Source organism: Nannobrachium achirus (genome assembly GCF_963921795.1).
Source record: "Nannobrachium achirus genome assembly, chromosome: 9".
Taxonomy (NCBI): Eukaryota; Metazoa; Chordata; class Actinopteri; order Myctophiformes; family Myctophidae; genus Nannobrachium; species Nannobrachium achirus.
Genome location: NC_137818.1, coordinates 31,881,349 through 31,908,169, shown reverse-complemented (window position 1 = coordinate 31,908,169; position 26,821 = coordinate 31,881,349). Strand labels below are relative to the sequence as shown.

The window sequence follows — 26,821 nt, the reverse complement described above, 5'->3', positions numbered from 1 at the left end:
GTCTATGTTAGGCTAATGCCCGGGCCGTGGGGTGGATGAGCGTTTGAGAGTCAAATTGAAAGTAAAGTAAGAGTCTGACTTATCCTGTACATCACAGATGCCAGGAGTAGACCTAATTTGTTTTAGGCCGTTGAGGCCGACTTGGATTAGCCCACACAACATGTTGCATTTCACAACGCATCTGTAGCTGCTACCCCCATCTGGCGCGCGATAATTTTGCACATTTGAGCAAAAGTTGCAGTTAGACGAAATAACATTTTAGGCACGCAGCTCCAAATCACAAAAATGTTTTCCACGCCATATCAGAAAGTGCGGGGGCGTGTTGTGGGCGTGGTCGACGCTCAAGGTAGCCTAGATGCATGATACAAATTACAAACACATGACACCTAACCAAACAAACTGGTATTTTCTTTCTACTGTACATTCAGATTATGTGTAGCCAAATATCATCAATGCCTTATTCTTATCAAGAATCAAGTCAAGAACCAAGAATCAATGTTTTATACAGATAAAAGACAGTGAAATTCATGTTTGACAAGACTGGGCTAACAATACACATATTATTATCTTGTGTATTGTATTGTTAGTCCATTGTCTATCTATCTTAGCTAACACAGATAGAGTGAGCTGTGATAGCTGATTAGGTAAGTTAGGGGTATTTGTCACTGTATTTTTGCTCTATGAAATTTGTCTTTTGCATTTAACCCTGACCCGACCCCTAACGGGGTCATGCTCAAGCTCCCTCAGCCCTATGTTCCCTCAGCCCTATGTTCCCTCAGCCCTGTGTTCCCTCAGCCCTATATGTTCCCTCAATCCCTAACAATTTATTAGACCCTATGTTCCCTCAACCCTATATTTCCCCCAGCCCTATGTTCCCTCAATTCCAAAATAAACCCTATGTTCCCTCAACCCAATGTTCCCTCAGCCCCAAAATAGACCCTATGTTCCCTCAGCCCTATGTTCCCTCAGCCCAAAATAGACGGTGCCATGGTGCCATGGTCCGACGTCTCATTGTTCCGACGTCCCATTTTTGCACTTTTTGGCGGCGGCGGCAGGGGGTCCTGGTTGTGGTTTGGCAGCCAAGGAGTGTGTGTACAAGGTTTGGCATGGATAGGGACAACAATGGCGGAGATATGAGTAGAGCAAAAGTGTGACGTGACGTGTGACGGACAGGCAGACTGACTGACTGACTGACTGACTGACTGACTGACTGACTGGCGGACTAACAGACAGCGGGTGGAGGTTTTGATAGTAACTGCGACCTGATGGTCGCTATTAGCCTACTTTTTGTGTTAAATACAAAGTTATTTTAATCAGTTCTAAGCCCGGATCATAGTCGGGTCCGCGGTGGAAGGCTATCCACTGCGGTGTAGTCTTTTCGAGTCTTTTTGAGTCATGAAACTACAATGTTACATCATTCCTCGCGGTGGAGAGCTTTCCACCGCGAGTCCCAACATATCTCTCTGTTTTTACTATCAGACAGACAGGCTCTACACCCCGTTCACTGATTGGTAAACCTGAACCGGTCTAGACGGGGTAAAGGACTTCACCGTGGGCCGTGACTATGATGGCCTGCACTTATTTTCTGACTTGATCGAGGTGGAAAGCTTTCCACCTCAAATTTGCGGTGGATAGCTCTCCACCGTAGACTCTGATCCGGGCTTAAGTACCCCCAGAACATGTTCTTTCAACAGTGCACGTATAATTTGATGTTGTGGTTACCATCAACACAGGTGTAAAGAAAAATGTGTGGGATGAGGGAACATAGGGCCTATTAGGGGACTGCCCATAAGTCTGACATCTCATTAGTCCTGCAGGGTTAGGTTTAGGCATAGTTTTACTGAGGTTAGGGTTATCATTCACCAGGTTAACATTCTCCAGGTTAGATTCACCAGCATCGGCAGGTCAGCATTCACCAGGTTAGCATTCGCCAGCATTCAAAAGGTTAGCATTCACCAGTGTCGGCAGGTCAGCATTCACCGGGTTAGCATTCACCAGCGTCGGCAGGTCAGCATTCACCAGGTTAGTATTCACCAGGTTAGCATTCAACAGTGTCGGCAGGTCAGCATTCACCAGGTTAGCATTCAACAGTGTCGGCAGGTTAGCATTCACCCGCATCGGACGAATGGGGCGTCAGAACAATGAGACGTCGGACCAATGCCATGGGGGACTGCCCATAAGTCCCGGCTGAGGGGACATAGGGTCTATTTTTGGTCTGAGGGAACATAGGGCTGAGGGAACATAGGGTCCTATTTTGGGATGAGGGAACATAGGGCTGAGGGAACATAGGGCTGAAGGAATATAAGGATGAGGGAACATAGGGCTGAGGGAACATGGGGCTGAGGGATACAGTGTCCAGGGAGCCGTTAGAGTCTGGCCGTTAAATGCAAAAGAGGGTTATGGCTTGCTCAGGGACATGTGGCGAGAATGTGGTTGTACGGGTGACCTTTTGATCTCAATCTCTACCCATTCATCAATGGCCGCCCTGAGTAGCCCCTGGCCCATTGCATTCTTAAACTGGCCCTGCTCAAACATGTAACCATAGCTTCATTTGTCTTTTAAAATGGTATTTAGTGATGATGACTGTTGTCATCATCACGGTTTTCATCTCCCGAGTCTCCTGTAGGTGAAAAGTCACCTATACAGGCGGCTGCTACTCGAAACTTGTAAATAGACTAAGCCCATACTCACCTCCCCCTTTCCACTGTAACTATCTCTTCTCCTGTTTATTTTTATTTTTCTTTTATCCTTAATTTTGTTATTTTATAATTGATGTTATCCTATGCAAAGTACGGTGTTCTATCCGTTTGTCTTTCAATGTTATATGAGATACATAAAGTGGTTCCTGTGTAAATAATCAGAAAAGCTTACTAGGATCTCCTTTTAGTTGACCTTGTACCAGTGATTTGAAACCAGTGTCATGAAACTGTACTTTTTCCTATTGCAAACTTCTAATAAATTCTTCAATCAATCAATCAATCAATCAATCAATCAATCAATCAATCAATGTACTTGACTGTTTTGCATTTCTGTCTAATAAATTATTCAATCAATCAATTTACTATGCTATAATCGCGACCCACCCATGGGTCAAGAATCGATATTAGTGCTTTAGAGATATTTGTCGGGACACCGGTACACGCAGCTTGAAAATGGGACAGTCCCAGCCAAACCGGGAAGTCTGGTCACCCTATACGCTACTGTATACTGCTCTCTCGGTCTCCGAGGCATTATTCCTATCGCCGAAATAAAATGCCTGGGTTTCCGAGGCTACCGAGGCATTAACTCACTCTCTTACACATGCGCACGCACGCACACACACAGTCGAAGGTTGCACGAGCGAAGAGCTATTTTCCATGGTGTAAAGTAACACGCTGAAAAATGAAAATATCTCTCTCTTTCCCTCTACGTTTCTCTCTCCCTCTCCCTCTCCGTCTCTCTCTCACCCGCTCCAGCGCCTGCATTTGAATAAACCATTCTCCTTTTGCACAAAGTAGTGCAATGCAAGATAGAGGGCGCCAGATCCCTTTGAGTCACACCCTACCACTACTTCCTGTACATCCACAGAGCATTGATTCTAGTTGTTTTCTCCATTAGATTAAAGTGCTTATTTGTCTGCCTCATCTTTTTACCATCCCAAGAAATAAAAGGTGAAAAAAGTGAAAAGAAATCTAATGGAGAAAATGACTAGAATCAATGCTCTGTGGATGAAAAGGAAGTAGTGGTAGGGTGTGACTCAAAGGGATCTGGCGCCCTCTATCTTGCATTGCACTACTTTATGCAAAAGGAGAATTATGAGGTGGGGGCAAAGAGCAACTGTGGGGGACTAAAAGAGCGAAATCGCTTGTTTTCAAGTCCTTTGCAGCCTGAGTGCACCATCCAATAGAAACAAACACATGAACTGAGCCTAGGAGTGGTGTGTTCATTTCCAAGCGACTACTGTTGGCGTCACTTATGACTGATCTCTAGAGCTGGGTGGCTTTCACCCAGCTAAAAAGTACAGCACAAGTACAGTCAAAACACCAAAAAAGCCCTTGCGGTCTTGTTTACGTTGGAGGTCCTTGTATGGTATTCAATTCATCAACATATAAATTGAGGTAGCATCAAACTAGTGGTTAAGATGATGCCGGTAGACCGGGGGTTTGAATCCCGGGCGTTACAAGGGCACTGCGTCTGGCACCCAGAACTTGTGGCAAGCAAACTGACACTGTGGGGCTCCCACAGGACCAGAGATAGGCTCACCACGTAGCTCTGGTCCATAGAGTTAGAAGGAGTTCTCTTTAACGCTATGTCAGTAACCATCCGGTGCGCCCGCAGGAAAGCCTGCGCACCCTCTCGTCTGTTGTAAAAATAACAAATACCGTTTCGCTACTCTCTAGGTCGTCCTCAGACGAGCCTTCCATCGTCGCTTCCAGTCATCCCAGTTCTCCATACATCTGGCCAGCTCGTTGGTGCTTTGTGCTCCTACATCTTTCTTGAGTACATCCACGTATTATTGTGGGACGTCCTCGTGACCGGTGCCCATGTGTTGGTTCCCACAGCACCAATTTGCTGGCAGGAAGCTCCTGATGTCTTTGGCAGTGTCCTGCTAGTCTCATTCTTCTGGCAGCAATTTTCTCGCTCAACCTTGGTATTCCCTCATACAGGCTCTTGTTGGTAACATGTGCACTCTTGCTGATGTTAAGTACTGCACGCAACATTCTAGTGTAGCACCCATCTAGAGACTTCTGCAGGGTTGGCTTCAGGGTCCAGCATTCACTGCCATAGAGGACAACAGACTCCACCGTTGCAAAGAATAAAATACATTTCTAGGGCGAAATGACATTTTTTTTATCGGATGGATGTCAATCTATCAAGGCGTTATGTGATATTTTTTTTTTATAAATATATATTCTTTTATATTTTAATTATATATTTTTCAGGGGCATGTCATGTGGTCTACCTGCACAGCCTTCACAATCCACCTTTTGGGCACCTCTGATATAGAGCCTTTCGTCCTACTCCTCCCGCCCAACACTCCCTGCTGACAGGTGCCGCCCCAGCCCGTATAGTATGCAGTACATGCAAATTACCTATATCACCCTCCCCACCCGGCTTCCCTCCACTGAACACACGGGCCAATTGTGTTCACATAGACCCGAAAAAGCCAGATGCACCACGACGGATCTGTGGTGGTGGTGGGCAAGGACTTTACAACTGCTCCACCCGAGCGCCACCACTCATACGCTTCCAAGTTTTAACATCAACAGACAGAGTAAGCCACTGCTGATCTTGCCATAGGCCACGTGTTTCGGAAAAAGGAATAAACAAGATCTTACAGCGCCAAGTGCACCATAACTATTCTATGATCATTAGGGCTTTCCTATATGGTTTAGGTCATATCATAAGGTTGGCTGGTTAATAAACCAGACCGAACACCCCCTGGCGGTAGTGGTGTTGTAGTACAGTCTGGCACAGATCGATTGAGATTCTATTTCCTCAACCAGCTTCAAGGGTTGGCCAATCAGGGTTGTATGCTTGGGGCACGTGGTTTCTGTAGGCTTGGGGCACATGGTTTGGGGCAAACCCCAGAAAGAAGCTCTTCCTGAAATCCCAGACTCTCTTCCCAAAACGAAGTGTGTGATAGAGGCTGGCAACGCCAGGCAAATCATAAGGGAATTCATTTGAATTCAGACACTAGATTCTGGATTGCTGTATTTGTATTACTGTGGGTTGCCTATCATCTAGCCTAAAATGTAATTTGGGGTGTTACTGTACAATTAATTGGATGAGGAGGTGGCCAGTCGTTAGATTGGCTGTAAGTCGAACAGCCAGGCCCATATTTAGGGACAGTTGCGTGGTAGGGGTGAATGTGTATGGTAGGATGCCTAGCATGTTTAGTGTGATAAGGAAGAGTATCAGAGAGGTGAAGAGTGTGGCTCATTTGTGACCTCCAGTACACTTATCCACAATTACAATGTAGTCATTTAGTAGATGCTCTTATTCAGTTCCCTTGCCCGTCCTCAGATGTCCCCTTTGTTTTTTCTAACTAGAAATATGCAATTGGAAATTGCAAGTGTGGTTGCCGTGACTATATTCTGCAGCAAGCTAACTGTCATGTGAAGCCAGACCAATCCAGTCCAATCCTCGATCGGTCCACCCCATTGAGTTCCACTCCCCCATTGAATTCCAATTGCACTTTCCATCAATTTCCAATGGCAGCGGAAAAGTTTATTTAGTGAAAAGTTTATCCTGTGAAAAGAAAGTTTCCCCAAAACTACAGTGTGTTGCCCTTTGGGCAACCACACTAATTACTTCAAGGATAGGGATAGGGTTAGTAATGGGGAGAGTCGGACGAACGCAACATCGGAGTAATGTGTGTCGGAACAATAAAACGCACCCCACCACAACATCCGGATGTTTGGACCTCTGGGGTATACTGGTCTTAGTTCCATCACTGGCACACACATCATAGTCACCTCCACGTTCACAAGGACCAACCCCATGTACCGCACTGTACCATGCCTTCGGCTTCGGCTCCTCTTCTGCATTTAGCAACCATGAGGCATCATGTAGATTAGATACTCCGCCCCTACAAGGTGAGGCATGTGGCAGCATAGGACGTCTGCCACTTGTCCTAGTGGGTCACCCTTTGAGCCTATGTTGACCTGCAGAAATATATAGATGAAATCGGCTTTAATGTTGGCAGTTATTACTACAGTGTTGTTTACAAGTGTTTGAGTGAAGTCCATGCACTTTCTATTTGAAGAAGATTGAAGAAGAATTTATTAGAAGTTTGCAATAGAAAAAAGTACAGTTTCATTACAGTACAAATCACTGGTACAAGGTCAACTAAAAGGAGATCCTAGAAAGCCGAGGCTTATTTCCACAGGAACCACACTTTAAAGAGGTGGTGCCATAGTTTTGTACTTTTTCTGTTTTTCATGTGTCTAGGAGGTTGAAAGTATTTCATTAGACCCCCTGATGTGTTTTTTTTTGAGAAATGATGTATTCTCTTAGTATGTGTTTGTTTTCTCTTGGAGGCTGCCACCTTGTGGTGAAAAGTGTCAGTTAAAAAACACAGATACTAAGTGTGTCACAGTATCAACTCCTCCCCAATTGCCATTCACCCAACACTGTGGGGTGTGGCTATATCAGCTGGGTCACCACCCACCATGCCATCCATGCATACTTAATGAACTGGGGGTGTGGCCACATAAAAACCCAATTTTAACTCTTTCTGTATACTTTTTTGGAAAAAATCTTCCTCCTAGTATAATCATAATACCTGATAATCATGTTTTAGAGGGGGGGGGGGGGGGGGGGAATCATGGCACCACCTCTTTAAGTATCTCATATAACATTGAAAGACAGACGGATAGAACATAGTAGGCTACTTTATCTAGGATAATATCAGTTTCAAAAGCATAACATCAAATACAAAGGCAGAAAAAAGGGGTGGGGGAGAATGGGGGCTTAGTCTATTTACAAGTCACGGGTAGCAGCCGCCTGAAGGTGACTTTTCATACCAATTTTGAAGGAGGCTAGGGATTTGCTCTCCTTTAAGGCTTGAGGAAGGGCGTTCCACATGTTGATGGTATATAGCAGGAGAACGAGATAGAGCCTTGTTTAGTGTTAAATCTACGTTGATGATGATTAGTGGAGCTGCCTCTGGTGTTGTGATCGTGAACATCCTTGACCTTTAAGAAGTAGTTTGTCAGGTACATGGATATCTTGGAGGTGTAGTGTATCTTGTACACCAGGCCCATTGCAAGATGCTGTACTCTGTCAGCTACTTTGAGCCACCCCACGCTTTCGTGGTGATGATCGGTAAGGTGGGTCTGAGGAGGAAGACCAAGCACAACCCTAATTAGTTTGTTCTGGGCTGTTTGGAGCTTTAACTTTAAGGCAGCTGGGGCGTCGCGATACCAGACAAGGTTAATCAATGAGGGGCCCAATAAGAGCACCTCCTAGTGTCTTTCGAGATTTAATATTGATCAGCGGGGCAACCCTTTGCAAGAAACGAATTCGTTGGTTGACTTTATTGATTACCTTGGTAGTCATTTTTTCACTGGATAGGTTAGCCTCCAGGATGCAACCCAGGTAGCAGATGTGTTTTTTTCTTTCTATCACAGTGTCACCTACTTTAATTGTGAAGTTCTCAACTAGGCTAAGTTTCTGACTAAATCCGAAGAGGATACATTCAGTTTTACCTAGGTGAATTGAGAGTCTGTTATCATTGAGCCAGGTGCAGATCATGTTTAGTTCACAGTTAAGGGCCTATCAGTGCCTTCATTGGAAGGCAGACAGCTCTGGGGCAAAACTTTGGCCAAAAATGTCTTTCCTAGCAAAGGTTTTGTCCCCCAGTAGCCATATTAATCAAGCCATAGAACTGGATGCCTACAGTACCATCCTCCCACATTTAGATCCGGGCTGCAGGAGAGGGCCAATTTACTGTGTCCAGTCTGGGCGCTGTGGCTGTACGTTGAGGAAACGCAGAGCATTGGGCACTCAGAGCAGCTGTTTGTCTGCTATAGTGGAAAGAACAAGAGGCATGCACTGTCTACACAGAGGCTCTCCCACTGGTTGTTGAGACCATCAAGCAGGGGTGTCGCACCAAATTCTGGGCCCCGGGTACAAGGATTCACTGTGGGGCCCCTGTGCTTTAACTATTGAAAAATAGCAGATATACAAGCTCACAGCGCGGCACCGAGTGCCACGCTGCGAGCTTGTATAGATCTGCTATTTTTGAAAAATCATGAAAATCTTTGAATATTTCAAATCCTTCTAAGGTTTTTTGAAAAATCTATGTTTCGATGTCAGTGGAGCTCAAACCTTTTCATGTGAAGGACCCCCAAAATGGTATGTAATAGGCCACGGACCCGCATCTCAAAATATTTAGTTCCAGGGACCCCCCAGAAGCAAAATTTGAGTTACAAATGTTCGCTTAAAAAATACATATTCAAAGATTTGCACACATTTTCACGACTTTAAAAAAAAATAGCAGATCTACAAGCTCGCAGCGCGGCACTCGGTGCCGCGCTGTGAGCTTGTATATCTGCTATTTTTCAATAGCTAAATATAAAATAATTAAGGCCCACTTTCCTACCCCTTGTGACGCCCCTGCCATCAAGCTGGCTTATTAAGTAGCTGGTAAACCTTCCCCCTCAGACGCTAGCCTCGCGTAGCCAGGCTTACTCATCTGCGAAGAGAAAAGCCTGGTGACAATAGAAGGCAGAAGACGTTCTGGGAGGGGGGGCTGAATTTTCCCGGAAGCTGTATTTTTTTCACAGTGCGGTGTTCCTGCAAACCTATTCCCTGCACGAAAACATCTGGTCTACGTCTCCTGCTACGTCGGTTACGCTCGCAATAAACAATATACAAACAAAAACATTGATTCAAGCAATGTTACACCTATTAAGAGTGAGTTAAGAGCTACAATCTATTTTAGTTTTTTCGCTGGGGAATGTAAACAGACCCGCATCGCATGACGTAACGTCCGTTAAACGCAGCACTTCCGCTAGGAATTGTGGAACACACCGGAAGCCCTATTGTCTACAGGGTGCTCAGACGCTAATTGATTCCCTCATTGAGGGCCTTGCACATTCTCGAGGTTCTATCACCTAAATGGGGTCCCCCAGTCCACTATTACAGTATGCATTGTGGGCAGGCAGTCAAGAGGAAATGAAATGCAGATGTGATTTATAAACAGTCACAGTTGCTCACGGTTCCGGGGTGAAATGATTCTGTGAGGCCAGATCAATGTACTATAGGCTGCCACGTGCTATTCATAGCTGGGCTGCGTAGGTGTCACATTAACATTATGTGACTTTGTTATGAGATCTTGACCTGCGCAGAGCCCGAGGAGACATTCACTATTGTTTACTGCCTACTGGTATTCACCCACGTATTCACAGAACATTAATAATAATGACTGAAAAGTGCAATTCTGGGAAATTGCAAGTGTTGTTGCACCGACACGAGTTCTGGGTTCACACTAGAAACATACATACCCCACCGATCGCAGTACTTGCGCGCTCTGCTTGCGCAAGTAATAACTAGACTGCACTCTGTGGGGGTGCCAACTTGCGTCTTGTGCACTCGTATCCAAATATGGCCTATTAGACCACTCAAGTAGGGTGATCGGTGCTGTACAGTATGTGGCACCAATTAGCCAAATAAATATTGCAAACTTCTAATAAATTCTTCAATCTTCAATCAAAACATACTATAGTTTAGTTGCCCTGTTAGGCAACCACACTAATAATATTATGTTTATCATTATCATCATCATCATCATCATCATCATCATTATTAGTGTGGTTGCTATAGGCAACACACTATTGTATTGGGTCAGAGAATTCTTTCCCAGCAAAGTGAACCTCATGTGTTTTGAGTGATGTTATCCGGGTTGTAAGGCTGAAATTCATGGACTTTGTAATGTCCAATGTAAAGTCCAATTAGACACGATTGGTCATGCTTCACTTGACATCACAATATATAATTCGTTGTTAACCTTTTTGAGCGGTGAAAACCACTCCTATAAGTGGCTGTGCGTGTGTCTGTAGCCTTTTTCCTCAGCGTTTTGCCATAGTAAAATGTGTGTGCGTAGCATCATGTTTGTCTAGTGATGTCATATGTCGTATGTCTGTAGCCTTTGTCCTCAGCGTTTTGCCATAGCAAAACGTGTGTGTGTAGCATAGCCTGTACATCCTAGACTTAAATCCTAGTCTGAAGATGTTATGCAAGCACGACCACCGCTCACTTCACATTGGGTGTGATTTTTATTTATAATTGTAAGGCTGCACAACAGAAAAGTGAATCTTTTGGTCATTCTTCACAATATAATATAAGTGGTAAGAAGGAATTCGTTTCCCAGTGGATTCCTCACGACTCGCGTCAGTGCAACCACACTTGCAATTTCCCCAGAATTGCACCTTTCTAGTTAGTGTGGTTGTGTAGTGTGGTTGCCTGAAGTAACATTTAGCCAATGAAGAACCAGCATTTTCGTGACGTCACCTTTATGCAGCTTCCTCATTGGCTAAATGTTACGTATGACGTAGTTTTTGTTGCTTTGTCATTGGTTAAATGTTACTTCATAAACTCCAGAGGATTGGGCAAGCTTCACATGACATTTTTAAAAGGTTTCTGCTGCTTCCTCGTTGGCTTAAAGTTACTCTATAAGTCTATAAAGTAACCCCATTGACTTGGAAAATACAAAAACGGCAACCACACATGCAATTTCCCAGAATTGCATCTTTCTAGTTGTGGGCTTGACAGTACAAAGGCAGGGCCCTTAGCCAATAAGGAGCAGCGTTCTTGGTGACATCACCACTAACAAGTGCGACCTGATATAAATAACAACAACACGTATAGTCGAGACCAGTATGTTATATCAGTATGTTATACCAAAACTTTATAGACCGAGGTTATTGCCAGACCCATGAAATGGGTAGGCCTACATAAGCAAATGTCGGTCTGTCCCTTTTCTATATAAAGGGTATATATGATGATGACATGATGATGACATGCCTACAAAAGGCATGATGTCATAAATGATGATGACAGACAGATTTCGGTTGCAAACAGGTAAAAATCCATATTCTGAAACACAAACTAGACCAGGTCAACCTGGTTGTGCCAGACCCCGGTTCTGCCAACCCCCTGTCTGTCATCATTATTTATGACATCATGCCTTTTGTAGGCATGTCATCATCATGTCATCATCATATATACCCTTTATATAGAAAAGGGACAGACCGACATTTGCTTATGTAGGCCTACCCATTTCATGGGTCTGGCAAAAAGAATGTCAGATACATTATGATATGGATGACTTAAAACAACAGGCCAAGGATAAAGCAAAGACAAATGATGTCACAAATAAAGGGACAGACAGCCTATAAATGTACCATTAAATTTATAGGCCCAGAGGGTTGGCAGAACCGGGGTCTGGCACAACCAGGTTGACCTGGTCTAGTTCTCCTAGTACAAAGGCAGGGAGGGCCCTTAGCAAATGAGGAGCAGCCAAAGTGTAGATCTTTGTGCCCATACATGGTGTTCCATGCTAGCCCACACTGTTTCGTAGGAACAGTATTTCTTGTTAGTGTGGTTGCCCAACAGGGCAACACATATAGTCCTGGGGAAACTTTATGTATTACTAGGGTAACTCTTCCATGCCATTGGAAATTGACAGACAGACAGACTTCTGTCCAGGATAGGGAATCAATAGGGGATCAATGGAAGTGGGAATCAATAAGGAATCAATGGGAGTGGGAATCAATAGGGAATCAATTGGTCAAGCTTCACATGAAAGTTAGCTTACTGTAGAATATAGTACATAGTATCTTGGTCAGCTTGTAAAAAGTCCAATAGTAATGGTTAGAAATAACCTCTTAAGATGCAGCAGCTGGTTTTCGAGAGGGACATGAGTAAAATATAGCCTATGCCCTATACCCTATACTGTTGTGTAAACACACAATGCAATTATTATTATTTTTAATCAACCAGACAATCAGATCAAAACACAACACAACACGTTATCCTCTAAGCAAGCACAAAAGATGGATAATTTGTTCAAAGTCAATGGGCTAATTATTGGTGTCAGCTATACATACAGTCGATTTAAAAGTAGCCTATATTTAGGTATTATTATGGGATATAGGTTGTTATTATATAGTTATTTGTTATTAATTGTTTATGAAAGTGTGTGCCTTTGAAAGTGTTTATGAAAGTGTGAGTTGTATAGAAGTATTCCCTGGGGTTACTCCCAGTCCCCCAGAAACCTTTTTAACAGAGATGTACCATACCAATAAGTTCCTGTGTTCTGGTGAATTTCGGGAGTTTGGTACCAAATCAAGGAGAAAGTAACAATTACCCTCAGAGAGATGTGGTTTAAACCAAGGAGACTCCTGCAGAATCAATACAAGGAGGGTTGACATGAAAATATTTGAGAACACTGATCTACCTCTATTTCCGTGCTTGGGAGGACATCTAGTGGTCAATATTCAGCTCTCTCTGCTGTTCGGCTCGGCACATACTGTCTGTACAACAATGAGTCTTATGTGTCAATTCACATTTCAATAGCCCCTTTTGTCCGCTACTAAAGGGCAAATCTTTAGTGGCATTTTCAAATGCAACTTTTGTCCTCCATTTATCATTTCTAACAGTGTTACAATGGCTACACTGTTGCAGTGTTATTTTCCTATCCAGCAAATAATTCTTAACTGTGCAGGTCTATTCCTTCCATCCTGGAACTGGAATACTTGCATTACAATAAATAGGGCCATTGTGTGCAGTCACTGCAGACAGTGGTGTCAAGATGACGTGCAGTGCAGATGCTGCCTGTTGCTACGAGTCTGGTCTCACCACTCCAGTTTATCAGATGAAATATATTTAAACTTTTTTTTTCACAAATTAATATTGTTTTTGCGTGTATTTGGGCATTACCATCATTCGCCCAACAAGACGATTTATAACGTTATTCATATATTTTGTTTGCAAATTAGTCATAAATACATACATACATACTTACATACATAAATAAATAAATGGGCCTATAACTCTTGTCTTCTTGGCTGTCTGGGGATGGAGGAAAGGCGGGCTCTTATAGCTACGTCATCAGTAGCCAGCCAATAAAACGTTACAATTGCAGGGATTATAATCGAGTGAATCAAAACCGCATCCCGGTTCCAACAATGGACCAAGGGCGGAGCGCTTGTTTTCCGTGGAGATGACGGGAGGACGGAGGCGCGCCGTCTCAGGCCACCATGAGCCACGTGACGTGAGACACCGCCGAGCGAGCGGTAGCGACAGTCGCCGTGTCGAGCGTTGCGACGGTCGCATGAGCCGACTCAGCGCCGTTGCCGATTTATGTGCCGTTATGGACAGAATAGTAAATCTTCATCCCCCCGACTTTCGGCACCTCCGCGCGGTCCAGGCGTACACAACGGAGCGCTCCCTACCTCCGGTTCAGCCAATCACAAGCTTCCACTGCTGGAATCGGGATGCAGTTTTGATACATGCAGTCGGCGTTGCAGAAGAATGTGAATATAATAGTAGACTATGCTTTCCACAAAAACATAGGTTACTTTGAGAGCACAACAATAACAACAGTCCAGAAATGTAGACTATTTTCATCATTATTTCACGTAGGCTACGATCACGTAGGGTAGAGTGCTGATTGGCGTAGTCTTGAGCTGCCTGTCAAAATGAGCAGGATTACAGGATTTCTAAAGCATTAAAGCCCAGTCGGCACCCAGAAATCCTTTGAAAATAGCAGATCTAAAAGCTCACAATGCGTCGCATTGCGACGCGTCGTGAGCTTGTAGGTCGGCTATTTTCAAATGTCAGAAATGGGGCTGAAGTGGTTGGAGTAGAGCAGCAGCATATGCATATCGCGTGCTCACAAATGACTGCATGGTGATCCCCCCACACCAAAAGGTAAAGCTCATTTCTCTTCATATCTCAAAACAAGTAGCCTATATTTGCTATTGGCGAATGCTGGGAAATTGTAGCTAATCGCATCAATTTTGTCATTGCAAAATGCCAGTTCGTGGACATGGAAGTTAGGCTATATGATATCCACCCGCCCCATAGCCTATCAATAACCCCGCATTTGTTTTTTATTAATCATAACATAACCACCATGCAGTGAAGAGCACACGCTGACCACCACTGAGCACCACTCTCGTTTTTACAGGATCATCAGTCCATCATGATTATGTTAATCAGTAACATATGTTCCAGACCACTGTCCAGACATGGGGTCCTTAACCTCAACAGACTGAAACCCAATGAAATCATTATGGCCGAGGAAGCTGTTGTATGATCATGTCTGGATATTGGAATGAGCAATAATTAAACACACGCCGACCGACATCTGGCTTGACGTACGCCTGATGTGGAAAATATAGGCTAAACCCTAAAGAATGTCGCCTTCATTGAATCCGGCAAAGATGATCAAGTTAGTGAAGACAATTATTATGATGATTATTATTATTATTATTTTATTATTATTATTAGCCTATTGGTATTGTTGTTGTTATTATTGAAAGTCAAGGATATGTAGGCCTAATAGGCCTATATACATTATTGAATCAACAAACTATTTAGCTATATGTAGCCTACTTTAGCTGTACAGTCTGTGCATGCCCTTTTCAACTCCAAAGTCAATTCTGAACAAGTGAAAGTACAAACATGTACAAAGTAAACTGAACAAAAGGTCAGTCTCATTAGTTGACAACATGTGTTCCAGCGGTCAAAGTAATGGTACAACAATAGGCTAAGTGTATGGCACTGGAACAAGATTGATGACCAAACAGAGAGGGAACTTAAAGGAGTAGTTCACCCCCAAAATGACTTTTTTTCTATTGATTACTCACGCCATGGAGACTTGAGTTATTCTTGAGTTAGACAATTATTTTATTACAATACATTTACCCCCATTGATTCCGGATGGGGACCCGAACGCATCCGGGTCCCCATCCGGAATTAATGGGGGTAAATTTACTATAATCAATTTTTTGTCTTAGGAATGCAACAAATACAACAAAATATTATTGTGACACGAGTAATCAATAGGAAAAAAAGTCATTTTGGGTGTGAACTACTCCTTTAAATGGACATTAAAGTTGCATTGTTGTTTTCCCAGGCAGACATGATGTAAACTAGACACCAAAACAACCAAAGACAGGGTTATCACCATGAAGGCCATTGGCTCCCGATGGGCATTCTCCCTGGGGTTTGTGGTGGGAACCTGCAGCATCTACTTCTTCCTGCATCAAGTGTGGTTTGAGAGGAACTCCCTGATGCAGCCTGACGCCCAGCAGAACGCTGCAGTAGTGGAGGAGATGAGCACAACTGACTGGAGTAAGTTCACAGCTCTGCTCTCACCCGCTTGGTCCACCTTGTTCAATGTTTCTCAGGCCAAGAAGGAGCCCTTAGCTGAGAGAGATCTTGTAGATCAGCTATTTCTGGTTAGTTATCCTCAGAATAGGGATGGTGGGGTTCAAGAGTCAAGAGGGGTGAATGTAAAAAACACACACACACACACACACACACACACACACACACACACACACACACACACACACACACACAGATTTGGCAGCCCTCCTGTAGTAACTCTGAGGACTCCATAGGGGCCCCAGGCCCCCTGTTGAAGAACCCCTGCTTTCAATATTAATTTGTCAACATTTAATTTAGACTGAGCCACGCACGCACGCACGCACGCACGCACGCACGCACGCACGCACGCACGCACGCACACACACACACACACACACACACACACACACACACACACACACACACACACACACACACACACACACACACACACACACACACACACACACACACACACACACAATTGTTATTAGTAGTTGTCAAGTGTGTTGCTATCCTGTGAGGTTATGTTAAGTAGGGATAATGTACCACGAGGCAGGTAATTGTTTGCAGAGGTGCTTTTCCAATAATGACTGGCTCACTGTGCATTATCCTGTTTATCACATGGCTATATTGTATTGTACTTACAAGCTAACTCAATAATTTGACAGGTAATATTGATTTTAAAAGCTTGCAAGCTTCTGCAACCATCGCAATGTAAACAGAACCAGAGCAGCAGTCTGCTATTGGGAACAAACAGCAGGCTTGTTGATCGACCAATTCAGAATCCAGTATTGAACAAAGCACAGTGTAATAAATGGGTGTAAACTGCAACCAAGCTCAAAGTGCTTGAATGTCTGTACACTTTTATATTTAAACCTCCATATTTAATTGGCAGTACAGGAAACAGTAATCGTTACTGTAACATGACAATTAAGTGAGTCTTCAGTGGTGGAAAGTAACTAAGTACATTTACTCTCAAGTATACTGTACTTAAGTACAAGTTTGAGGTAAACAATACAAGTATCTCCAATTTTCAATACTTTTACTTCTACTCCACTACATTCTCTGAGGAAAATATTGTATGTTTACTCCACAACAATTATAATGAAAATGCAGTTACCGTACTAATTAGTTACCCTGTAGATTTAAAATTGTATTACTAAACAGAGCCTACATTAAGCACAGTCTATATATATATTCAAAAGATTTTTCATACAATTTTAACTTGACAAATGGGACATTCTGCACAATAAGTAGTTTATACTTTAAGTATATTTTGATACCAATACTTTTGCACTTTTACTCAAGTGACATTTTTAATTCTGGACTTTTACTTGTATCAGAGTATTTCTATATTGCAGTATTGTTACTTTAACTTAAGTAAAACATTTGAGTACCTTTTCTGCCACTGCCAGTCTTTGGATGAATACTGATGACTGCGTCCTGTACAGTAGGCGAGGACAGTCGAGTGGCGGATGAGCTACACCGGAAGGTCCGCATACTCTGCTGGGTGATGACAGGACCGCACAACCTGCAGTCCAGAACCCGCCATGTCAAGGCCACCTGGAGTCGGCATTGCAACACTGTGCTTTTCATGAGCTCCGCCGAAGACCCCGATTTCCCCACCGTGGGCCTGGGCACCAAGGAGGGCCGCGACCAGCTCTACTGGAAGACCATCCGAGCCTTCCACTATGTCCACGAACACCACGCCCACGAAGCAGACTGGTTCCTGAAAGCGGACGACGACACCTTTGTGGTGGTGGACAACCTGCGTTGGATCCTATCCAACCACACCCCAGAGGAGCCCATCTACTTTGGCAAGAGGTTCAAGCCCTATGCCAAGCAGGGTTACATGAGTGGAGGGGCGGGATACGTTCTGAGCAAAGAGGCCCTCAGAAGGTTTGTGGGGGGCTTTCGGACTAAGGTGTGCACGCACACCACCCCGGTGGAGGACCTGGCGCTGGGGCAGTGTCTGGAGAAGATGGGTGTCCTGGCGGGCGACTCCAGAGACACCTTACAGCGGGAAACGTTCCATCCATTTGTGCCAGAGCACCACCTAACTAGCAAGTTCTCCAAGAGCTTCTGGTACTGGAACTACTGTTTCTACCCGATTGTTGAGGCAAGTCTCTTTTGAGTCGGTTGCTTTAGCCACGAGCCTGTCACAGTGAATAGTTCTATGAATTGGTGTTGGTTGTAAAACAGCTCTGGGAAAAATGAAACAGATCTGTCTGTATCCTAATTGAGACCATCGCAGTTACTATCAAAACCTCCACCGGCTGTCAGTCTGTCTGTCAGGTCAGGTCAGGTCACGTCACATCACGTCACACTTTTCGCCTACTCATATCTCCACCACCGTTGCCCCTATCCATGCCAAACTTTTCACACACACTCTAGTCTGAGCGTTTCGTGCACAAATCGTGCACTTTATGAAAGAAGCATGAAATTTGGCACACAGTTAAAACATGCCATATGGATCATTTTTGGCTATAGGGACATCACATGCTACTTAAAGCATATTTATTTTTTGTATTATTTTACTGTATAGTAAAGTCTATGAGACGCCAACTTTGATTTGCTCCCACAAGTTTCCCAAGACAAATCTGCGATGTCCCTATAGCCAAAAATGTTCCATATGACATGTTCTAACTGTGTGCCAAATGTCATGCTTCTTTCATAAAGTGCACGATTCCATCAACATACTGCCCGAAATGCCCAGACTACTCATTGGCTCCCATTTTGCCCTAAAATCACGCAAACCTTCTCCTCTGGCCATCTTCTAGCGCCACTATGAGGCCGATTTTTGCAAAACACATTTTTGGACACTGCTCCTACAGATTTTGCCCTAAAATAACGCAAAGCGGTACGCAGTATCTCTTAAGTCATGCCATCAACATGGATCTGTCCCATTTCCCATATTCCCTCCTGATAGGCTACGATTGCCTTCTAAAGTTTGTGTATGCGACCTGTTAAAGTCAGTAAATTGTCCTTTCTAGGATATTGCTTTAGTAAATATGGTAAATAAATCAAAATCAACAAACTCGATCAACACCTCATAGCCTGGAATCGCTAACCACACCAATAAAAAATAACAATTCTGAGTTCCAGGCTACAATTCTCTGTAATTTATCTCTGAATGTAGCCAACCCATTTGCATCCATTTTACTGTGTAGGTTTAGGATAGATCAGAGAGAAATTACCATGATGATGAATATTTTATTATTTGGCCCTCTGATACTGCCCTACATGACCTCTGCATAGAACGAGTGAATAGAAAATTAGATGAGTTTGATGTTAAAAGTGGATGATTGCAGGGAAGACAATGGCCCATCAACAATAGTGAAAAAATTGGCAATTTGTAACAGATGACAATGCTGATTCATTGTGCTTTGCAATTGAAATGAGACAGGTTCATTATCGAACCGGTCAGAGACTGTCAGGGTAGATGGTCACAATGCAGGGTGTAAACAAACCACTTATCCTGGGCCTTTGTAAGAGAAACACAAGGATCTTTTAATATCAAGGCAATTATCCATAATTTTCAGGCTCCAAATAGAAGGTGAAATTTTGGTAGACGTCAGCACATGCATACAGTATACAGTCAATGTTACAAAGTGATTTGTGCTGTTGAACCCATTAAAACCTGAGGCCGATTCTACCAATGCCTTCTAAATCAGTCGCTCTCACACTTCAAAGATCTTTCAAAAATGTTCAAAAATAGCAGATGTACAAGCTCGCAGTGCAGCACGAAGTGACACGCTGTGAGCTTGTATATCTGCTATTCTTGAATAGCCAACGCAAAAGAAGTGACACCTATGCTTTCCTGCTAACGATTATTGCACAACAATGTCGAAAATAGCTGATCTACGAGCTCACAATGTTTGCGACGTTGAAAATCTCGATGATCAAATATTTAATTGAATTCAATTTAAAAAAATCAATTACATCGATCAGTTTGATAAACTGTTGCATGCCTAAGGCGCTCTACAGACGGACAGCGGTTGCCGCCGGGGCTCCCGCTTGGATCTGCGAGGACCGCGCCGCGGTGATACACTAACACACTCGCTCTTTGAGTAAACGCTGCGCGGTATTTCACAAAGATGAACACAATCCATCTCTCACCGCCCGCGTACGCATGCACAAACGAGCACGCTCGCGGGGATTTTCACGGGACTGCGCCCGCTCGCCTCGCCGCCTCTAAACTTCGCTGCGCGGACGAAATAGCCGCCCGCCTCTCATTGAAAATGAATTACTAGCAGGCGGTGACCGCGTACCGTCTGGAATCCCCTTAACTGTTTATTTTGGTTTACTATGAAAACCGGCACATCTAGTCCGCATATCTCTGTCTGTACATCACGCCTGACATTGTGGTTCCCCTGACCCATCACAGGTGACATCACCTATGTAAAAGTCCATATATGGGTATTCCCCAGAATCCCTTTTATGCCCATATATGAGATCCCTCATGTCATCGATATACATCACTTTCCAGATGGCCAAGACATGGCCCATATCAGTGTGGCTGGTTCAGATAGGGATCTCCATGTATGGGCATAAAATGGATTGTATGTTTTGATATTATGCCCATATATGGAGATCCCTGATGTCATCAATATAACAGGACTTCATATGGGAATGCCCATAATATGGAGGAAGACAGCCCATATCTGTGTGGCTGGTTCAGACAGGGATCTCCATGTATGGGCATAAAAGGGATGTACCGTACATGGATCTCCATATATGAGTACCAGGGGTCTCCATATATGGGTAACTGGTCCGATATACATCGGACCAGTTTCAGGCCAGATGCCCAAGTCTTACTAGCATACATGTATGTGTGTATGATTGTTTATGCCTTCCCCAGGGCCCACAGTGCTGCTCTGACCTGGCGGTATCATTCCACTATGTGGAGGCAGAGCTGATGTACACACTGGAGTACTACACCTACCACCTGCGAGCCTACGGCTACAGGCCCCGCTACCAACCCCCACCGCCCCACAGTCTGAGCCTCTTCAGCATGCAGACAGAGAAAGCTGCGGGTCACACAATCCATCCGGACATCACTGCCAGTGGGACTGGGAGCCAGGCCAAAACGATGACACCCTCCTACGAAGGAAGGGGAGACAACAGGACTGCAGTTACGCAGGGCGCGCCGCTATGACTCCGCCGGCGGTCAAAATGCGCTTGAGAGAGAGCGATCTGATTGAACCCGTTTATGAGTAGCACTTGTAGCTACTTGTGCCACAGTGAGTGGACTATTCAGGTTTCATTTGCATTAAGCATGGCACCAGTGCACGGCTGATTATGTTGGAGAAGTGCGTGGCAACGCAGCACTCACATTTTCTGTCTAGCGGCGGTTGGAAGAACACAGGTTATTCTTTGTAGGAAACAGTTCTTTCCTAGAAAGCAGCGTCAGATAATGTACGGTACAAAGGTTTTAGGGAATAACCTTTTTAATAAGATTTATGATTTTGTGACAGCTCCTAATGGGTTTGACACTCTTCATTTATTTCAAAAAAGTCCATGTCATCATCTTGTGGTGGTTAATATATATAACTGTTACATTGCACTGTGCATTAAGAAGTACACCATCAACAAACAAGTTGGATCGCTTAATTACTTCATCTGACATGTCATAAGTAATGTTCCTGGTGTGTGTCCAGCATGTGTAGGAGCAGGAGGAGAGAGCTCATATTCTGGTTCTGCTTTTCTTCCGATTAATCTGATCTGATTCTGAACCAAAAGTATGAAACAAATGGCAGTGCTGATTGATTTCTCTTTTGATATCTCTTTTCTTATACTATACAGTATATATATATATATACACTGTATATATATATATACGTATATATATATATATATACGTATATATATACGTGTATATATATATATATGTATATGTATATGTATATATATGTATATATATGTGTATATATATATATATATATATATATATATATTCTTTGCATCTGCATTGAAAATTGCTGCATACTGTAACAGCAGCCCATTGGATGGTGCAGGCTTCAAATCCACAAACAGCGTTATTACGTTGTGTGTGTTTCATGTCAAAGACTAAGATGTCCTAGTAGACAACATGCGCTGCAGTGCCTCAGGTCGACAACCTGATTCCCAGCCAAAAAGCCCATTGCCTAATCTTTTTGATCAGCACAATATTAAATGCATAACTCTTCATTTCATGTTAAAGGACAACTTTAGTTTTTTACAACAAGGGTTCATATTTTAGATTGTAATTAAAGAATATAAATTGTTTTAGAGATTCTTATTTCAGTGGTTGGGGGCATGCGTACAATGGCTAAATATGTCATTTTACACAGAATAAGCCCATTCCCAAGATACAACGCAACCTTTCATGGTTGGATGTGATGTGACTTATGGGGGCTAGAAGTGTTAACTGTAAATAGCAATAAAGAAACTGCTGGCTTATTGTGTCTAAAAAGACATATTTAGCCAATTGTGCGCATGCCACCATGCGTACACATGCCCCACATTTTAGCACGGTAAACACGATAAAACAATAGAACAAAGCAAATGAAAACAGTTTAACACTCACTTTTTATTTTCTCTAATTACAATTTAAAATATGAACCCTTGTTGTAAAAGTTGTCCTTTAAGATGCTCAACATTGTAAAGGGATGTAAAACCATTGTAAAGAGATGTGAAACAGTTAAGCTACAGTACATGAAGATATCCCAATCTGCATCCATAGACAGTGGTCATTCAAAATGTTATTTACAAAAATGGTTTATTCTGCACCTTGAAGAAAAGAATCATGTCGTAAAGAAATAGATCATATCAGCCGTTTCTGTTGATTGCTTGCTTTCACATAATACATAGTATACAAACTCTATAGTTAATAGTAGCCATCATGAGCCATCTGGCAGGTGTAGTATTGTGTCAGATATGCTTTGCCATAATTATGCATCAAGATTTAGTCAGTTGTTTTTTAGTTTTTTTCTTTTTGTATCCTCTGTGATCTTCGTGGTTTTAGCCAGGTGAAAGGCATGGTGTATCTATAGCCCACGACGATACCTGAAACAAAACGCAATTACACAGCAATGACATGAGCAGTACTTTTGAAAAAGACAAGTGTTATTCTCTAACAAACAGTAAAATCATGTTAATGTAACTGAAAGATGTATGTGCCGTAAGGGTGCATCTGGGTAAATGTTTACGTGTTCCATGTTAAATTGGATTGTTTAACAAAACTGACGTAAATAATGTCACTTTATATGCATATGTGTTTATGACAGCATTAAGAGGGAATATCAAAAAGCCTTATCATTCAGATTAATAGTGCAATGCCAATTTTGAAGCAAAATCTCTACAAGCTCAGTTGGCTTCAGGAAGCCAAGTCAATCAGTAGGTGTTCCCCACCGACCGGGCTAGGTGTTATTGTTATATTTAACCACTAACTCAGTCTTCACAATCTGGTTATTATACAGCTGGAAATAGGTTTTCTTTTTTATTTATTTACATTATTTAAAAAATAGTAATGACAAATACATTGTGTTGTTAAATAGTTAAGTGGTTTTGATTGATTGAATATTATGTTGAAATGTTTAGCAGTATAACAGTTAAAAATGGCAAATGGATGGATAAATACCAGTTGTGGTCCCTAAAAAATTCAACACTCAAACAACTGGACAAACAACAGTGCAAGAAATAACAATACACACTTTAAAATATCAATATACAGTTTAAAAACACATTATAACGACTACTCTGCTGAGTGACAGTAGCACTCACCTCAGTTTACACTTGTTGCTGAGAAAAACGCCTCTTGTCTCTGGGTGCTCCTTCAGAAGACCATTATCTGAGAACACGCACCAATAGGTCATGCAGCCACAATGGGAAAAGAGAGCATAGGTTCAATATTATGATTAACTCACACAAGTTACCATTTAATAGACTGTGTAGCCCACACTCACCAGGCTCTGCGTTTCTCCGTCCCATAAGACCAAAGAAAAGGTCATGCATCTCTCCTGGTTAAAAAAAAATAAAAATAAAAAATAATAATAATTACATATATGGTAATTGAATAAATGGAAAATGAAGGGCTAAATCATCTGTAAATTAAAAAAGTCTTACTTCTTTGTGGTGAAGGTACAGCATTTGGATCTACAAAAAATATATAAAGTTAAATAATTAGCCTATTTATTTTTTAAATTATAAAATTATTGATGTTCAGTTAGTTCGAATACAAATATACTTTTTACGATTTTTCTCTATCTATGTATGTATGTACGCTATACATTTTTAATACATTATTTTTGTGCATTCTGAAATTGACCATGCTTGCACGTGTTGAACATATCTAAAACTGGAAAAAGAAATGAAGAAAATGGAAAAAGTAAACCTCCAAAATTAAATGGTATTAAAACTATCTAATGTAAGAACAAAAAGGAAGAAGAATAACATTCCGTCCAATGAGTCCATCGCCTCAATCACGGGAACACCGAGGCACTCACAGACTCACTCACTCACCGGCACTTCTCCTGCCCATCAGACCCACGAAGCTGTCATAATCCACATCTCCATATCTCTTCAGAATGCCCCGCTGGAGTTTTCCAAGACCCGTGTTCTGCTGCAATGACATGGAGCAAATAAGAAAGCTACTATTTCCGTTTGGTGGAGAAAAAAAAAAGAAAAAGATGAAAAAGCAACTGTAGCAAAATGAAGTGCTTTTTTGCGCGTCATGATGAAGAAACGTACATCTGAGGATGCTCTGCGCGTCGACGCGGGCTCCTCTCCACATCTGGACTGAGTGCTTCGAAGTTTCATGACGAGAATCAGAGCCACTAGCAGCAAACCTCTTCTCATCTTCTTTACGACACCTGTACAGCGGCGTCAGTTCAGAAAAAACTAAGGTATGGCAACATGACTGGTGTCTTAGACACCAGTCATGTTGCCACACCTTAGCAACAGGCACGATTACAGTACATTTTGTTATTTCCCCCTGTAGCCAAGGTATGGCAGCTGCCATAGCTTGCCATACCCAATTGACGCCTCTGCACCTGTAGCCTCCATAAATGTTGAATATTGGGTTATAGGTTTCTACTTTAGAAGAAGGTGCGTTTATGGAAACGAAGGAGAATTGTTCAAAAGTCCAGTAGCCTATTATAATCAATATTGTTGTGATAAATCTTGACATAACCACAGAGTAGAACAACACCTGTTGCTCATGGCGACCGTGCGTTTCGTGCGTAAAAGCGCACGGCATAGTAGCAATTTTGGAGTTTTGCAGCATGAAGGGTAGTTCTTCTTTATCTTTTGTTTGCACAGCATTAAGGGGGTATGTTAAAAGTCTTATCATTCAGATCAACAGTGCAATGACAATGAAGCAAAATTATGCAAAAGCAAAACCATCATTGTTTTCAGCCTCCTCTCCTAAAAAGCAGCATATCCATTAAAAACTAATTATAAAAAGGGGGAGGGGCGCATAGCAGCATCTAAAATAAAACAAATAATAGCCTAAAACATTGCTTAAAGCGTTTAAAAAAAACTCCCATTACCTGTTTTCTGCCGAGTTGATGCTGTGTGGGAGGCTGCGCGTCCTGCTGTGGAGTGGAGCTGAGTGAGAGAGACATCTAGAAATCTGCTCATTAAATGACAGCTGGCCACCTGCGAAAACCCAATCAGCGTCTGACGCGTAGGTGTGGTCTCAGGTCTTACATCACGGTGTTACATTTTCTTATGAGAATTATGATGATGAATAATGAAAAAAGAACAACGGTGGTCCAGCTTACGTCAGCATCTATACAAACGTGTGGACCAAATTACTAGCATATTCAAGCAGTTGTGCAGTTGTATGATTTGTCAGAATCATTGCTGCTAGCGAACTCTAGCTTGGATCCAGGTCTACTAGCTGGTCCAGCAACTGATAATCACAAACACAGCAACAGAAAATGAACTTGGACCATTTAGAATGTTTATGTTATCAGTGTGTAGAAAATGAACTTGTAGCTACACACTGATAGCATAAACATTCTAAATGGTCCAAGTTCATTTTCTACACACTGTAGCCTATTGGACTATATATTTGCATTATGTCAAATACCACAATGTGTGGTGGTGAATGTGATAAATAACTATATGAACATAATTGGCTGATTGATCGCCTCCAGTAGCCAGTTGGGTCAAAAGTACCCTGAGTGCACCACCATCAAAATCATGTTCTTGGACTTCTCCAGTGCCTTCAACATTATCCAGTCACACCAGCGTGACAAGATGCTTGTTGTGATGTGGGTGTACTGTGGGCAGGTGGCCTGAATCACGTCACTGCATTATAGCAGGACACTATAGTCAGACCATAGAGTCAGACTGCTGAGCTGACTGCAAAAGCTAATGAGTATCTTCTTCTTTTGTGTATCATCGTCCTTGATGATTGGTTGACAACATTTTATTTCACAAGATTTCTTGTTACTTAGGGGAGGCCATGGGGCTGGCTGTCGTCTTCTCCCCCTTGCTGAGTATAATAATAATAATACTAACATTAATAATAACCAGTAAGACGCCTTTGCCACCTGGCAGGTGATGTACTGTAGGCCTATATCGGACCTGTTACCCATATATGGAGACCCCTGATACCCATAGCATATATGGAGATCCATGTACGGTATTTTCCGGACTATAAGGCGCACCGGACTATAAGGCGCACTGTCAATGAATGGTCTATTTTCGAACTGTTTTCATATATAAGGCGCACCGGACTATAAGGCGCACATAATAGACGCTACCATTGTGTTATGCATCCAACAGATGGAGCTGTGCTAAAGGGAATGTCAATGTCAATGAATGATCCATATATAAGGCGCACTGGACTATAAGGCGCACTGTCGTTTTTTGAGAAGATTAAAGGCTTTTAAGTGCGCCTTATAGTCCGGAAAATACGGGTATATGGAGATATGCTGTGAGACCCTAAACATGCTTACAC

At 42.7% G+C, this 26,821-nt stretch overlaps 2 protein-coding genes across 3 annotated transcripts; one reads left to right on the top strand and one right to left on the bottom strand.

The window, feature by feature from the left end:
* Positions 1-14,768: 14,768 nt before the first annotated feature.
* On the top strand, positions 14,769-22,683 carry c1galt1la (core 1 synthase, glycoprotein-N-acetylgalactosamine 3-beta-galactosyltransferase 1, like a). Of its 2 annotated transcripts, none has more exons than XM_080734288.1 (4): positions 14,769-14,944; positions 15,632-15,849; positions 17,322-17,989; positions 20,732-22,683. In XM_080734288.1, exons 2-4 carry the CDS (start codon positions 15,684-15,686, stop codon positions 21,026-21,028), a joined length of 1,131 nt encoding a protein of 376 aa, XP_080590414.1. In that variant the 5' UTR covers positions 14,769-14,944; positions 15,632-15,683; the 3' UTR covers positions 21,029-22,683. The 2 variants fall into 2 exon arrangements, with proteins under 2 accessions (XP_080590414.1, XP_080590415.1); XM_080734289.1 differs by having other exon boundaries at positions 14,770-14,944; positions 17,325-17,989.
* Positions 22,684-22,830: 147 nt separating this feature from the next.
* On the bottom strand, positions 22,831-24,708 carry tac3a (tachykinin precursor 3a; the record flags this gene model as incomplete). The annotated part of the gene is made up of 6 exons (XM_080734290.1): positions 22,831-22,917; positions 23,635-23,701; positions 23,817-23,870; positions 23,977-24,006; positions 24,373-24,472; positions 24,601-24,708. 6 exons carry the CDS (start codon positions 24,706-24,708, stop codon positions 22,899-22,901), a joined length of 378 nt encoding a protein of 125 aa, XP_080590416.1. The 3' UTR covers positions 22,831-22,898.
* Between the last annotated feature and the right edge of the window lie 2,113 nt (positions 24,709-26,821).

Excerpts from the sequence above, each read along its gene's own strand:
- c1galt1la (XM_080734288.1), top strand. The coding sequence starts at position 15,684 with ATGAAGGCCATTGGCTCCCGATGGGCATTCTCCCTGGGGTTTGTGGTG. Across the intron at positions 15,850-17,321 it reads GATGAGCACAACTGACTGGA|TAGGCGAGGACAGTCGAGTG; the intron begins GTAAGTTCACAG and ends CGTCCTGTACAG. Across the intron at positions 17,990-20,731 it reads GTTTCTACCCGATTGTTGAG|GGCCCACAGTGCTGCTCTGA; the intron begins GCAAGTCTCTTT and ends TGCCTTCCCCAG.